Source organism: Platalea leucorodia (genome assembly GCF_965183815.1).
Source record: "Platalea leucorodia genome assembly, chromosome: 7".
In the NCBI taxonomy this organism is placed as follows: Eukaryota; Metazoa; Chordata; class Aves; order Pelecaniformes; family Threskiornithidae; genus Platalea; species Platalea leucorodia.
This window is the reverse complement of record NC_138829.1, coordinates 27,033,224-27,048,155: the sequence shown is the minus strand read 5'-3', so window position 1 is coordinate 27,048,155 and position 14,932 is coordinate 27,033,224. Positions and strand designations below refer to the sequence as shown.

Here is a 14,932-nt window from a genome sequence, read left to right as displayed (position 1 = left end):
TTGGGGCTGCCTGGCAGGGGTGCCTCCCGCCTGCTCCCCTCGAGCGTACCCCTGCCCCTCGCTCCTCTGCCCTGCCGGGCCTTCCCCACAACTCCCCCCTTTCCTTTTGGGGGACTGGGAAGTGTCCCATCATCATTGCCACCTGAGAGGACACCGAGGCTCTGGGTCCCTCCGGTTTCGTGACCAGCTCTGGGGCTCTCTCCTCCTGCTCCAGTCCCAGACCCTATCTGCCATCTTGGAGCAAGCCTGTCCCCTGCCGCCATGCCCCTGCTTGGTGCACATCTCTCCCCAGTGCTGCCCGGGCCTCTTCCCCTGGTGGCCCATCCTGCTGTGCCCCAGGCAGACCCGCCACCTTCCCCTGGCCATCACCTCTGCCTCTGGCCCAGGCTGCAGCGGGACAAGCCCATGGCAGTGTTTGCATGAAATGGCAACTCTCCGTCCAGGGTGATTTGCACCTTCCACCCATCTCTTCGCACCTGGCACTGGGGTCTGCCAGAAAGGGGCTCCAGCTTTAGAGCCGTTGGGTTTTTCCTCCGTTTGGCAGGGAGAGGCAGGTTTAGCCCATGGGCACAACACCCTGGTCCCACCTGGCACCTCAAGGTGACCCCAGCCCACGTTGCTGGCTCCCGCAGGGCTGGCCACCACAGCCGGGTCTGACTCAGCCCCAAACGCCAAAGCCCTGCATCCCTGCGGAAGAGCCGAATGGTGAATTTATTTACTGAATACATTATTCCAGGCGAGACAACATCTGCCCGATGTATTTATTGAATTAAATTTGTCCACCTCGCCCTCTGAGTGTTAAAGGGAATGACAGCCATGCACATCCGCCCCCATACACCCCGTAACGTGTACATACATCTCCCAGCCGGCCCCACACAAGCACATGCAGACCCACGCAGCCAAACCCGCTCTGTGGTACCATCACCTTCCCATCCCGGTAAGGCACTGTTCTCCCCCGAAAGCCGTAGGACAGTGACTTCCAGGCAACCCTTTCTGTCCTGCTTTCAGCTGTGAGCACCCTTTCCCCAGAGCTACTGTTTCTCTTCTGTCAAAGGTTAAGCCCCTCCATCCAGCCCCTGTTTGTCTTTGTCCCCCGGTTGTTTGACGTGTTAGATGATAGCCCATGGTGTGTAAATAATGTATATACAGTGAGAAAAGAATTCAGTGTTGAGGTGTTTGAGATATGGAGCTGTAACAACTTCTAGTCATCCAGCATCTGTGATTTATGTGCCATTTTCTGTAAAGATATGAACAAGAATAAAACTAAACAGGAATACTGTGTATGAGTCTGGTCACCTATGTTCAAGGAGGGTGAATTCAGCCAAAGCTGAGAGGGGGTTGGACGTCAGGCTGTAGCCAGAGAGAGGTGGGAGCTCCAAAGTGGCACAGAGAGACTTCTGCACCTTCCTCCCCACCCAGGCATAGAGAGGACGGGGCTTGGGTGCTGCTCCCCCTTTCCAGCAAAAGACAAAGCTGAAAGGGGTGTGCTTGTACCTGGGGCAGAAGTTAGGCATCATGGCATACAACTGGTCAGAGAATAAGTCACTTCAGCATCCAGAACAGCCCTGGTGCTTTGGGTCACCCCGTACCACACCTGCCCTGGCGTTACAGAGCTGGGCAGACCTTCGGGCAGGCTCAGCCTCTCTGCCACGAGCAGGCTGCAGGGCCCAGCTTGCCTGAGGAGTGGAGGCAGCAGCCAGATGCTGCAAGCGCAGGGGAGCTTGTTGAGAGGGAAGGGCACCGACAGGGATTTCTAGCAAGGCGAGCTCTGATATGAGAGCAGCAGGAGCCCATACTGAGTTATCAGAGAAGGAGCTGACATTTGCCCACCCTGCTAAGGGCATCTGGGGATGGTCTGATGGAAAAAACTGATGTCTTTCTTACAGGGGAAAAAGGCTGAGGCAGAACAGATGTGCATAGAAAATGAGGGACTTTGCCTGTGGAACGACAAGGCTGCTCGGGCTTGACTTTGTGGAGGGGCTGTAAGGCCGCAAGACTGCGTTTCCTTGGGGGGACAAAGCCCTCGTAGGTCCTCACCTAGCTCTGGGGGCAGCTCTGATACAAACCAGGTGTGTGGTCTGAGATGAGTGCACCTGCCATCAAATAGCGTCTGTCCCCCATATTGGTGTCCAGCCTGTTAACCAAACATACCAGCTCTGCAGACTGTGAGTGGTGTCGCAGTATGAAGAGCATAGAGGAGACCTACTAACCCTCTCATCTCTGCTGTTGATCCCGCTGGTGTGCCTGGCTGAGAACAGCCCTGCTTGCAGGGAGTGTCTTTTTCTGCTCTTTTCTTGTGCCCTCTGAGAGAGGGAACCTGGTCAATGAAAATAAGGAAACCTCCAAGCTCTGCCTTAAAAAAAACTACCTATATAGGGCCTGAAGGCAGAAAAAAAAAATCTGTTTGGAGGCAGGGAGGTAGCTTAGCTCTGCTACAGCGGGTGGTGGGAGGTCTCCATGTGAGGAGACGGGCTGCAGTGTTTCGTGCCAAACCACCACCCTCTCCTCCACCATGTCCTTGTTGAGTGCTCCCAGTCCACCGTGTGGTACAGACCAGTCTGAAGTGCTTGGGAGGAGGCAGAGAGCTCAGCCCAGCTTGCCAGAGGGGACAGCTCTGATTGATGCCCAGCTGTGAGGTGGGATGGGATACAAATATCCTTCACCTGCAGCAGACAGCTGCAGGAGAAAAACTTTCCTTGGCTCACCAGAGACAGCACAGCCTAATGCTCTGCAGGGGATGGGCCTTAATTCTCAGAAGGGGATGGTCCCATCACCCACGGCTAGCATGGAGGGGACCCTAACTTTTACAGGTGAGCTGCCCCAGCCTGCCCTGGTGGCCAGTGGAGGATTGGGAGGCTGCAGCTGGGGGGGCTGTAGATAAGGATGGGGGATAGGGATGGGGATAAGTAGAGGGAGATGGGAGGGAGGCAAGTGGGGGCAAAGCAGCGGGGTCTGGGGGTGCAGCGCAGCCCTGGGAGAGGGGGAGCATGAGCGGGCTGGTAGAGCCTGGCTTGGGCACCTCAGCCCCCGTGGGGAGCCCAGGCACCCGCTGAACCTGGCTCCTGTTCAAGAGCGGCTGTCAGGACTCAGATTAGCATGAAGGTTATTTTCAGTCAAATATTTCTACAGCCCACCCCTTTCCCCTCCCTTAAAGGGATTGAATTTCTTTTTCCCCATAGTGCTCTAGAAGAGAGGAGGAGAGGAACGAGGCAGGGGAGAAGGGGTGCGTGGGCTCCCTGCGGCAGAGAGCTGCTTTGTGTCCAGTCAGCCCAGGGCAACGTAGCCTCAGCTCCCACAGCGGCCCGTCTTGCCCGGGCTGGGTGTCCTGAGCGGCTGTGAGGGCTCCAGGCACCCATCTCCTCGGTGAGAGGCAGGCGCCCTGCAATGATGGCCAGGCTGCTGGCCAGGGCTTGCTGCCCCAAAGCTCTTCCTCAGGCTCCCAGATTCCTGCCTGGGTTGGCCGCTGCCCGAGCCTGGAGCCATGGGCCCCTCACCGCCTACATGCCCGAAGCTGTTGCCTTCCCCAGACCCAAGGACCACCAAGACTTGTACAAGGTGTCAGTGGAGCAGGGGGATGCCTTCTGGGGAGCTCTGGGGAGGAGCCGTCTCACCTGGATCACCCCCTTCCACTCTGTCCAGGACTGTGACCTGCGGCAGGGCAGGGTCTCCTGGTTCCTGGGCGGGCAGCTGAACGTGGCAGGTAAGGAGGGAGATGGACATGGGAGCCCACCAAGTGCCTGCAGCTGCCTCTCTGTGAAGGGCTTCAGCCCTGGGAGCAGATTGGAGGAGCACAGAGTTAAAGGGTTGGAGTGAGGGGGGGTCCCCAAAAGGTCCACTTGGTCCTGCAGTGGCTGTAGTATAAGGATGTGGCTGGTCCTAAGGGAGCAACTGGGTCTCACTGGAGGGGCTGCAGCTGGATCGGGGTGTGCTGGGAGCCAGGCTGCTCTCCCTCAGCCTCTGTGGATCCCACAGCAGCACAGCGGCTCTGTTCTGCAGGACCACAGGCAGCAGCACCGAACCCTGTGCCTTCAGCAGGCAGCATTGCACCAGGTTATCCCTGCCCAGAGAAGGCAGTATGTATCTGCAGAAAGCAAAATACAGGAGAAATGAGCGGTACTGGAAGTCCCCACAGCTGTGGGCGGCTCTTCTTCTGTGGGCTGGGGCTACTGCCTTAGGGGGGCTGCCGGGGAAGACACAGGGGCTGGTGGCACTGTGTCCTGCTCACAGCGCTGTTGGTCCCAGTGTTCAAAAGACAAGACAGACCTCTCGGAAATCAGGTCTTACACAGGCCATTTGGGCAGGAGAGCAGGAGTTATTTGCCTTTGGAATTTGAGATCTTACTGTTCCCCCTTTCGCATGTGTGTGTTTCTCTCCTGGAAAACTACAAATGGTCAGGAGAAAAAGGCATTTTTGTAAGCAAATTGGGGCTGCTGCATCATCCCATGACCTCAGTAGCAGGTTTAAGGAAAACCCAGAGTGGAACAAGGCTTCTGAGGAAACTGCAGCTGCCAGCCATGCAGGAAACTTCCCAGAAGAATTACAGCCAAAGCCTCAGCCTACCATGTCCCTGGAAAGCCAGGGGCTGTGCACTCCTGGCCGTGGCTCTCTTCCATCTTGGAGAAATGCACCCTGCAGCCTTCCTGCGCAGAGCTTTGCTTTGTCCTACGTTTGTTATTTAGGAGCACCACCACTAAAAAACTGCCTTAGTCCACCCTAGAGGCAGCTGCAAGGCAGTGCTGGGTGGAGCGATGGCTGAGTTAATGTTTGCCAGGCCCTCTGAGGGCATTGGGGATGTGACCTCCAAAGGGACTTCAGCAGTTTCCGCTCTGGACTGCGTTAGGTTGCAATTAAGGGGGAAGCTGACAGTGGGCATCGGTAGGTATTGGAGTGGTGAGGAGTGTAATGGGCTTGGGACAGTGCTTGTGATCCACAAAGGTTGGTTCAGCGGATGCACAAGGTTAATGCTGAGAAGACTCACACACAGCTCTGACTCTGATCTGAAAATGGGACTGCCAGTGCTGGCTTTATGGGAGTTAAAAGGTACTGAGGGTTGCTCTGGCAATGAGACTGTGTCGTCTTTTCCAGTGAATTGTCTGGACCGACATGTCCATGTAGCCCCAGACAAAGTGGCCTTAATCTGGGAGAAGGATGAACCAGGAGAGGAGGTGCGGGTCACGTACAGGTCAGTATTTACCTCTGAGCATACAAGAGACCTATTGCAGTGTGCATGAACACTGATCTGCTGATGTGCGTCATGTAAGGGGATGCAGCATTCCTTCACATAGATAGATCAACAGTATGGTGGCTGTTGGCTTGTCTGTGCTGATTAGAGACTTCAGGCTACCTTCTGATTAACCCTTGGGGCCCTGAGGGGTCCCTACCCAGCTGCGGAGGCAGATGTAAGCCCCTCGTGGCAGCACTGCAATGCTTGCGTGTAAGACCACATGGGAAAGTCACCCCTGTGCCTTACCAGCAAGGTGTCTAAACTTGCAGGTAAATGGTCTGTAAGAGAGGACAGAATCGCAGCTGCATGGGTGTTGGGAAGTCCCATGCTCATTCACACATCAGCAGCGCTGCTGGGTTTGGCTCTCTGGGGGGGACTGCCTGTCCAGCCCTGCTAGGTTGGTCTGGGGCCCCCCACCTTCCAGCTCGATTTGCCTGCTCTCTGAGTCTCTGCTGCAGAATCCACTTAAATCCCTCTGCACACAGAACAAATCCCTCTGTCCTCTCTGGCTCCAGACCTCACGCGACAAACATGACCACCCACCCCTGCCAATCTCCCTGCATGGAGAGCCCTTCCATGAAATGAGTCACTGACAAACAAGCTGTGGTTTCTGCGAGGGACGCTTCTCGGGAGAGCAGCATCGTTTTGCTCACTGCTTTCCTACAGCTGTTGTTCTCACTGGTGGGCACAAGCTCTGGAGGACTTGACCTTCCCAGCTTTAGCAAAGCACAGGGCCCTGTTTTCATGGGGGAAGATATCTAACTCCTCACATGTAGCCTCCAGCCTTGCAAGGTAGTGTGTCGCTCCAGTTGTACGGCCTGATAAGAAATGTGCAGGCTGCCATTGGGAAAGTCAGTGGAGGTGTTGTGGGCTTGCTGAGCCAGAGTAATTGCCAGTGGCCATTGCTGGCCCTATGGCTTGCTCCTCAACCTGGCCAGTGAGAGTATCAGGCTCTGTACAGAGGCCATTCTGATTTATTTCTTTTCCATAAATAATGGCCCATGTTAGTGACTGTCTTCTCCTTTCCTTCCCATGGACATTTTACAGCTCTCCCATGGACTTCCAGCATGGGGGGTTAGGGTGCGTAGGGATGTAAGCTGAGTACCTGTGACTCTGAGGCCCCCCATCTTTTCTGCACACAGGTAAGATCTGCAAGAAAGTCTAACTGTGCCATTGCTTCTTTGGGCAGGGAACTGCTGGAGCTGACGTGCCGCCTGGGAAACACCTTGAAACGGCAAGGGGTGAAACGGGGTGACAGGGTGACAATCTACATGCCCCCGTGCCCACTGGCGGTGGCTAGCATGCTGGCCTGTGCCCGCATCGGGGCTGTGCACGCTGTGGTGTTCGCCGGGTTCAGTGCAGAGTCCCTAGCAGACAGGATCCGGGACGGTAAGAGCCAGTGGGTAACAGGGACAGGTGTTTCCCTTCGGGGACAGTGCTCAGCTTGTTGGTTCGGCAGCTGCGGGGCTCAGGGTTGTGCTGATGGCAAAGATTTTCTGAGTAAGACTCCCTGGGCTAACTGAGAGTGTCCTGCCATGATATATGGCCATGGAGCAGGGATTAGCAGGAAATGGCGCAGTCTCACTAAATATCTTCCAGCCCACGGGATGGACTGGTTCTCTCCTTCATCCAAGGGACTGAAGGGCTGGGATACAGCGTCTCCTCTGAGGGGATGCAACACAGGCAGGAATGAATGGGAAACAAAGATGCAAAGCTGCTCTTTTTGCTGAATGGAGGACATGAGTAACAGGGGCTGGGAGAGAGAGGGAGAGGTGCAGGATCATGGTAGAGCTGAACAGCTGTGTGACTGACGGAGGGGGGCAGAGCTGCTTATGTGGCTCTTCTGCCTTCTGCAGCCCAGTCAGAGACAGTGATCACAGTGAACCAGGGGCTGAGAGGAGGCAAGGTTATTGAGCTTAAGAAGACAGTGGACCAGGCTGTGAAGCAGTGCCCAGGAGTGAAACGGGTTCTGGTTTCCATGAGGACTGACAGCAAGGTTCCCATGACAGCCCTGGACGTGCTGCTGGAGGAGGTGAGAGGCTGCCTGGTGCTACTGCCGCTTCCCCTGAGCAATGTGCCCGCTCTGGGAGCAGGGACAGGGGGTGGAGAGAGGGTCCTGGCTGGCCACGACAGTTTTTCTGGCATTGACATGATGTGGAGACACTGTCCTGCAGCAGCAGCGGCAGCTGGAGCTGCACACGAGTTCAGGACAGTCCCAGGAGCCATCAGGATGGGTAACTGGTGGGTCTTCCCACAGCACCAGCCCTGTACTGTCAGGGGCAGGCAGTGCAAACCAGGGATCGTAGCAGGGTGGACCGGGGCTAGAAACACCCCAGACACAGGCTGACACGTTGTGAGCCCAGCCTTGGACTGCCACTGCACTGTCACACACTGCCCTGCTGGCGAACCTGGCACCCTCTGTGAGCGCTGCTGGCAGCTTGTGTCCGAGGAAGCAGGCAGCGAGGTTGCTCATGTCCCCGTTATTTGTGGCACACAGGATGGCCAGGCTGCCAGCACGGAGCACTGTTTCTGAAGTGGTGAGCCCCTGCCGTGCATTTCTGTTAGCTCCCTGGAGCTGCACAGAGGTCTCCCTACCTCTGCTCATCCCATCTGCAAGCAATTAGTGCTAGAAAGGCTTCCTGGAAGAATTCTGTGCTGGTCAGAGCAGCAGCAGTATAAAAATAGCTGCCTCTTACTCAGCAGGTCTGCTCTGGCTGAGGAGAGCATTTGCCAGCTCAGCAAGGCGAAAGAGAGTTCAGGCTGGCGAACAAGGGGAGCGGAGGTGCAGAGGCGGGGAGGATGGTATGGGGGGAGAGGGTGGTGCAGGTGCTCAGAGGGAGGCTTGGGGGAGAGGTGTGCAAGCGGGTGTCGGGACAAGACAGGGAAGCCTGTGAGACCCCAAGAGAGAACTGCTGTGCTCTCTCCTGCAGGAGATGATGAAGGAGGATGCGTGCTGTGAGCCTGCTGCCATGGACAGTGAAGACATGTTGTTCCTTCTCTACACATCAGGCAGTACTGGCAAACCCAAGGGTCTGGTTCATTCCCAGGCTGGTTACTTGCTGTTTGCTGCTCTCACGCACAAGGTAATGGATCCCAGGCACAGAGTGCTCATGAGCTAGCAGTTCATAGGCAGTGCAGGGAATAGATGTGCTGCCTTGTTGCACCATGAGCTTATCTTTACCCAGAGCAAAGTCTCTGGGAAGCCCTCCTAGGGCATCAGCCCAGTAGAGTGCATCTGCCTGCAGGTGGTGGGGAAGAGCAACACATGCTCTGGAGCAGGGCCTCCCAAACACATACTCCTCTGAGCTACCTTCTTGGCATTCTTCTTTCTTTCACTGCCCTATCCTAGACTGAATCATTGGGTGGGATGTGCAGCCTTGCAAGTATAATTTTATATTATTGAGTGAGGAGGAAGAAGCCAATTTTCTCCTAAAACCACTGTCTTGCTTTCCCTAAGTGTTACTACCCCAACTCAGGCAGGAGGTTGAAGGCAGTGCTTCTGGGAGGGGCACATTTGAGGATATCTGTAAAGCTGGTGAGTGCCCTCAAGACAAAGGGTCTACACCTGAAGAGTGTGGGTCATCTTTGGGAAGAAGAACGCCTTTAACCCCTAGCATGCCCAAAGCAAACTCTGACAGCTAGATAAAAGGGCACCGAGCACAGCATGGAGCTGCACTTGGCTGCAGGAATGGTTGCGAGGGACATTTCCTAAGACACTATATGGAGTCCTCTGGAAGAGGGAGTTCCTCTCTGAACAGTCCCTTAGCTTTGGGTCTGGCTCTCCCTGTGCGTGACTGAAGTTCCAGTAGTGCCTCAGACCATGCACCCTAGGAGACAGCAAGCTTGGGGCTGGCTGGGTCTTCTCTGTCAGCCATGAGTGCTGGAGGCCAGACCTCCTGGGGTGTGTGGAAGCCCTTAGTTTTCCTGTGAGCTAAGCTGTCTGTATAGCTGTGATCAGCATGATACATGACCCTCTGGAGACCATCAGAGTTGGGTTGCCATCCCAGAATGGCAATGCAGGGAGAGAGCAGCACGTGGCCATGTTAGCACTCAGGAGTGCTGGAAATCATGATACAGGGCTGGCACGCTCAGATCTCTCAGTTGGACGGGGCAGACTGCTGCTACCATAATTCACCGCTCAGTTAAAAAGAGACAGAGCAAGCAGGGGAAGTTTCCATTACGAGCACCCTGGAGCACTTGAGGCCCTGGAGTCCCCAGCTGGCAGCCTGCAGACAGGGAGCTGCAGGAAGAGATGGGAAGGACCGAAACAGCAGATGCCAGAGCAGAAGGTGAGAAGTGATGGGCTAGTAGGAGACCAGCCCCGGGGGACCTTTCCTGGCGCTGAGTAAAGGAAATGAAGGAGGGTGCTTGAGGAAGCTGGATGTGTTGCTGCCAGTCTGACAGGACCCAGTTCTGCCCTGCACAGGGCAGGCATCGTTCCCTCATACTCCAGCCTTGCAGCCAAGGGGCTCCTGAGGAATAAATGGGGCAGTGGGAAGAAGAGCTTGTCCTGCTTTCTGCCTGCCTGCAGGCACAGGGCTGTGTTCACCCAGCTGAAGCAGAGGGGTGTCAACTCCTGTGGGCAAGCTGGGGCAGCTCTGGGCTGAGGCATCTCACCGTCCCTCTGCTTGCTGCCTCAGCGCTCCTACGCTGGGCTTCTTGCTGGGCTCAGGGTTTTCCTGAGGGTTTACTGTGCATTTGGAGCCCAGCAGTGCCTGGGGGTGGCTCATGGAGTCCTCCACCACATCACCCTTGCCTACAACTCCTCTCCTTCCATGTGGTCATGCAGGTGTGGAGGGACCATCCTCACCCTGAAAGTTTTCCCATTTTGATGCTACAGGATACTTGGATCAGCCTTGTCTAGACACCAGCAGAAGGAAGGAAAGGGTGTAGCTGTCTCCTTTGGAAAACAGCAAATTTGTCTGTTTGTTAGGTTTTTTTGTTTGTTTGGTTGGTTGGGTTTTTTTTTGTCTCTCTCCTCCTGCACCTACATAGAGCACCTGACTTTTCTTTTTTTTTTTCTGACAATGTTTTAAAAAACTCTCTGCAGGAAGAAGGTATCCCTGCAGGGGTGGTGGGAAGATGGAAGGATGCAATAACAGTAGGGCTGAGAGGGAGTACACTGCCCCCGGTTGCCCCCCTTGCTGGGAGGGCAGGCCCAGGCTGTACCCCTCACTGCCTCTCCTCTCTTGTGCAGTACGTGTTCGACTACCAGGACAGGGACATCTTCGGCTGCGTGGCAGACATCGGCTGGATCACAGGGCACACCTATGTGGTCTACGGCCCCCTCTGCAATGGCGGCACCACAGTCCTTTTTGAGAGCACTCCCGTCCATCCTAACCCTGGTGAGTGAGAAGGTGTCTCAGGGGAGCTGGGACATGCCACAGCCACCCTGTGAAACCTGCAGCAGGCAGGGAGCTGGCAGCTTGATGCCAGGACACAGGCAGTGATGGTTCTGCTGCCACTATGCCCCGCAGAGAGCTGCGAGGGCAAGAGTCTTTTTCTCTGGTTAGGAAGCTGCTGCTGTTTCTCCCTGTCCCCCCCTGCAGCAGGGAGAGTAGCAGAGCTACGTGATGTGGAAGAAAAGGGGCCATTGCTGCTGCTGGAATGCTTTAGTCCTTCCCAGTGTGGGATTAGCTTGGCTGAGGGTCCAGGCACTGCTAGAGAGCCCTTGCTCTCACCTCCTCTCCCTCTATCTTGGTCTCGGGCTGGGAGGACCTGTGTGGATGGTTACTGGCCCTGTTTCCATTCCAGGCCGCTACTGGGAAACAGTGGAGAGGTTAAAAATTAACCAGTTCTACGGGGCGCCCACTGCCATCCGCCTGCTCCTGCGATATGGCGATGAATGGGTGAAGAAGTACGACCGCTCTTCTCTCAAATTGCTCGGCTCAGGTAACTGCTGGTGGCGTGGGCTGGAGCAGCAAATCCTTGGGCATCAGGTTGTGCCTCTTCCCACAAATGCCAAGAGCAGCAGCACATGAGAGCAGAAAGTTGGGAGACTGGGCTATTTGGGGGTGACTCTGCAAGCAGGCCCTGGGAAGCTGTGTCTTTGACCTGATCTTTCAGCTCCGTCCCCTTGTCTTTCCCCTTGTAGTGGGGGAACCCATCAACAAGGAGGCGTGGGAGTGGTACTTCTGCGTGGTCGGCGAGACACGGTGCCCAGTAGTGGACACGTGGTGGCAAACTGGTGAGATGTGTATGACCCCTCATTCCAGCTTTAGGAGTGACCTGCTGCTTTGCTGGCCAAGTGGGAACGGTTGTTACTGACGCTCTTGTATGAGCAATGCTGTAAGGGGCCACAGACACCAAAACATGAAAGAGAGAAATGGCCTTTAAAGCTAACCCAGAGAAACACAGGGCAGTTGATGGTAGGGAGCAGATCTCTGCTGAACTAAATGAGCAGGATCATCCTTCTGCAAAGAGCCTTCCCCAGCTCTCTGGCAAACCCAGCCCCAGCCTGTGGTCCAGCAGGGTGCAGTGAGGGCCAGGGCAAAGGCTGTTGGCCAAGCAGTGCTATCTGGCTTTCCTCTTGTCCCTGACTTTGATGAGCATTACAGTTTTCTTTTGCTTCAGAAACCGGAGGCATCTGTATCTCACCCCGTCCTTCTAATCCTGGAGCTGAAATCCTTCCAGGCATGGCTATGAGACCCTTTTTTGGGATCAGCCCCTCCCTCCTGGACGACAAGGTACATTTATAACCTGCAGCCCAGCCACTGGCTCAGCCCACTTTCCCCCAGGTGCTTGCAGCGTGTACTTGCTGACAGGAGCAGAGATCTGTAAGCACATCTTTCCTGCTCACCTCTGCTAGACAGCAACCTTCTTTACTGGAAAGGGACTAACAGTGAAGCTGTTCTTCCAACTAGTGCAGAAGTTGGTTTCTAGTTTGCTCTGTCCTGACAAGATGGGCTGCGCTTGGGCTCCCTGGCACGTGTCTTCCCAAGGTGAGGGAGCTGGGCAGGGACAGGCAGCCTCCCTGGAGGGGCCCTGTGTCCCACCATGGTAGGCAGCTGGTTGCAGACATCTGCCGGGAGAGACTGAGCCTGTCCCGTTGGAGTCGGGGGCACAGGACTCTCCTCACTGCCCGACATTTCCATTACAGGGTTGCTAAACAGGCAATGACTAAACATCCCAACTACCCTCAGCCATGGTTACTAAAAAGTAACTGTTTTACAGGGAAATGTCCTTCTGGAAAACAACATCTCTGGAGCCCTTTGCATTTCGCAAGCCTGGCCAGGTATGGCACGAACCATTTACAACGACCACAAGAGATTTCTGGAAACCTATCTGACTCCTTATCCAGGTAAGGACAATGCGTGGCAGGTCATTGCAGAGGTGTTTGGTTGGGTAAGATTGGGTCTGCCTGCTGGTTTTCTGCATGGGGGTAGGACTCAGGAGAGCTGGTTCTGCTGCTTCGTTCTTCCACAGACACACCCCCCCCTCCCAGTGTTGAGGCCCTTCATCTCCCCAGGCCCGATACCTCAGCACTGCCCTGGGAATGTGTGTCTCTCACCAACCTTCCCCATTGGATCAGATGTGGTTTTAGGGCAGTGGATTTGTCCTTCTGCCCCCAGTCCCCTCAAGCACAGAGAGGCATCTTGCTGCACCTCTTGCAAACCTTGTCAGCTTCTGTCACTCATCCAGAGGCACTGAGCAAGCCCAAGAGCATGTGTGTGTCTTGACACGAAGCAAAGGGGAGAAGCAGCAGGACCACAGGCACCTGCACTGGACCAAAGTGCTCCCAGCTTGTGGTGATGAGGCAGGCTGGGCATCATCCAACGCACTGCAGAATGAGGGAAGGAGCCTGATGATGGAGGCAGGTAGCGAGAGGCAGAAGACTAACAAGGAAGGTGGGCACCTTCACCCTGAGCAGCTGAGGAAAGAGCAGAGTACATGAGCCCTGGCGCCAGCAGAGAGGAGACGGGGGCGAGGTGACAGTGCAGCTGGTGAGCAGCTCACATGCTCACTGCAGCAAGTGACCATGGCACGGTTCTGGCCACTGCAGGGTTTTTCTTCACTGGGGATGGTGTGTATCGTACCAGTGAGGGCTACTACCAGCTCACAGGACGGCTGGATGACATCATTAACATCAGTGGACACCGGCTGGGCACTGCAGAGGTGGAGGATGTTGTGGTAAGAGGTGTGGGTGGGAGGTAAATCCATCTGAGGGGACAGCAAAGGCACACTGGTGGGGCTCTGGGAAGCCTCTTTGAAGTACCTGGACAGAAACATGCTGCTGCTGTAGCAGCAGGGAACAATGTCTGACCCACAGCCTGCCTGTAGGAACAGCTTCCCACCCTCTCCCCTCCCATTCTGGCTCTCTGCAGCAAGGGAGGGACAAAGCCTGATAAGGTTGATGCTGTAAATGGGTGAATCCTAAAGCAGCAGGCAGCTGGGCATGTTAAGGAGGAGCATCCATGGGCCAGTAAAGATTGTGGGACCTGGTGGAACAACATGGAGGAACAACCAGGAAGCACAAAACAGGGTCTAGGAGGTGCAAGCCTAAAGCAGACAGGGGTGGGGGAAGAAGTCTTGTTTGCAGACAGACCTGCTGATGCAAGAAGGAAAAAGGGCAGAGGCCATCCGAGGCCCTCCCTTATCTCTCTGCATTACCGTGGGCTGCAGTAGCCAAGCCAGGTCAGGACGGTTCCCAGGTGTCAGCCAGCCGGCCGAAAGCACTGAGCCAAACCCCTGCCCTGTTCTCTTCCAGAATCACCACGTGGCAGTGGCAGAGTCTGCTGTCATCGGCTACCCACATGAGATCAAGGGAGAAGGTAAGATGCTTGCTTTCCTGCCCCTGAAACATCTCTCCCTGGGCTATTGCACTGCAGTGAGCAGTGGCACTGTCACACCAACCCTGGTAGCAATGCTGTGCCAACGCTGTACAGCATGTTAGTGGGGATCTCGGGATGAGACCAGCTGGGCTTCGCATAAGGTGGCAGCAGCACCACCATGGCCAAAAGCACTTAAAGCTCAGGCTACAGCACATCCCCTGAGGCTACCAGCAGAGAGGGACCTCTCCTGGTGCTAGGTCCAGGCAGGCTCTCAGGAACATGCTGCGCACGGGGCAGTAACCTGGTGGTCCTTCTGCCAGGAGCCTATGCATTTGTTGTGCTGAAGAAGGACAGTGGCTACACGCAGGAGACTCTCGCTGCTGAGCTACGGGAGCTGATCTCAAAGAAGATTGCTAAGTATGCAGCTCCAGAGTACGTTCAGGTAACATGTGCAGGCTGGTCCAACGCCCACCCCGGCAGCCTGGCCAACCCCTTTCCCTCAGCCTTAGCTCTGCCTCTCCCCATCACAGGTCACACACCGGCTGCCCAAGACACGCTCGGGGAAGATTATGCGTCGGGTACTAAGGAAAATCGTGGAGGACAAGGCCAGTGAGCTGGGGGACCTAACCACCCTGGACGACCACGAAGCTGTGCAGCAGATCATAGAGGGACGCAAGCGCCTGGTGGAGGGGCAGAAGAGCTGCTAGCTTGGCTCTGCCAGCAGACACCTCCTGCTCTTCCACTGCAGAACCAGGGCCACATCCAGAAATGTCACTAAGCAACTGGTGACCCGTAAGTGCTCAGAGACCGAACCTCCACTGCAGTCTGAGTGACTTCTCTGCAACACAGAGACCCTCAAAACCTCTGTCTCCACACACCCATGGGAGGCAGGGGAAAGAACACAACTCACCATAGGCAGAACAGTAAGGGGAGGCGA

The 14,932-nt window shown here is 55.6% G+C and overlaps 1 protein-coding gene across 1 annotated transcript; it reads left to right on the top strand.

The window, feature by feature from the left end:
- Positions 1–3,096: 3,096 nt before the first annotated feature.
- Positions 3,097–14,702, top strand: LOC309593215 (acetyl-coenzyme A synthetase 2-like, mitochondrial; the record flags this gene model as incomplete). Its single annotated transcript, XM_082317400.1, is given in 15 exon segments — positions 3,097–3,336; positions 3,340–3,700; positions 5,086–5,182; positions 6,414–6,613; positions 7,081–7,256; positions 8,155–8,307; positions 10,422–10,569; positions 10,979–11,116; positions 11,319–11,411; positions 11,798–11,910; positions 12,398–12,524; positions 13,227–13,354; positions 13,932–13,995; positions 14,316–14,437; positions 14,526–14,702. Coding segments are annotated over 15 exon segments (2,337 nt in total).
- Between the last annotated feature and the right edge of the window lie 230 nt (positions 14,703–14,932).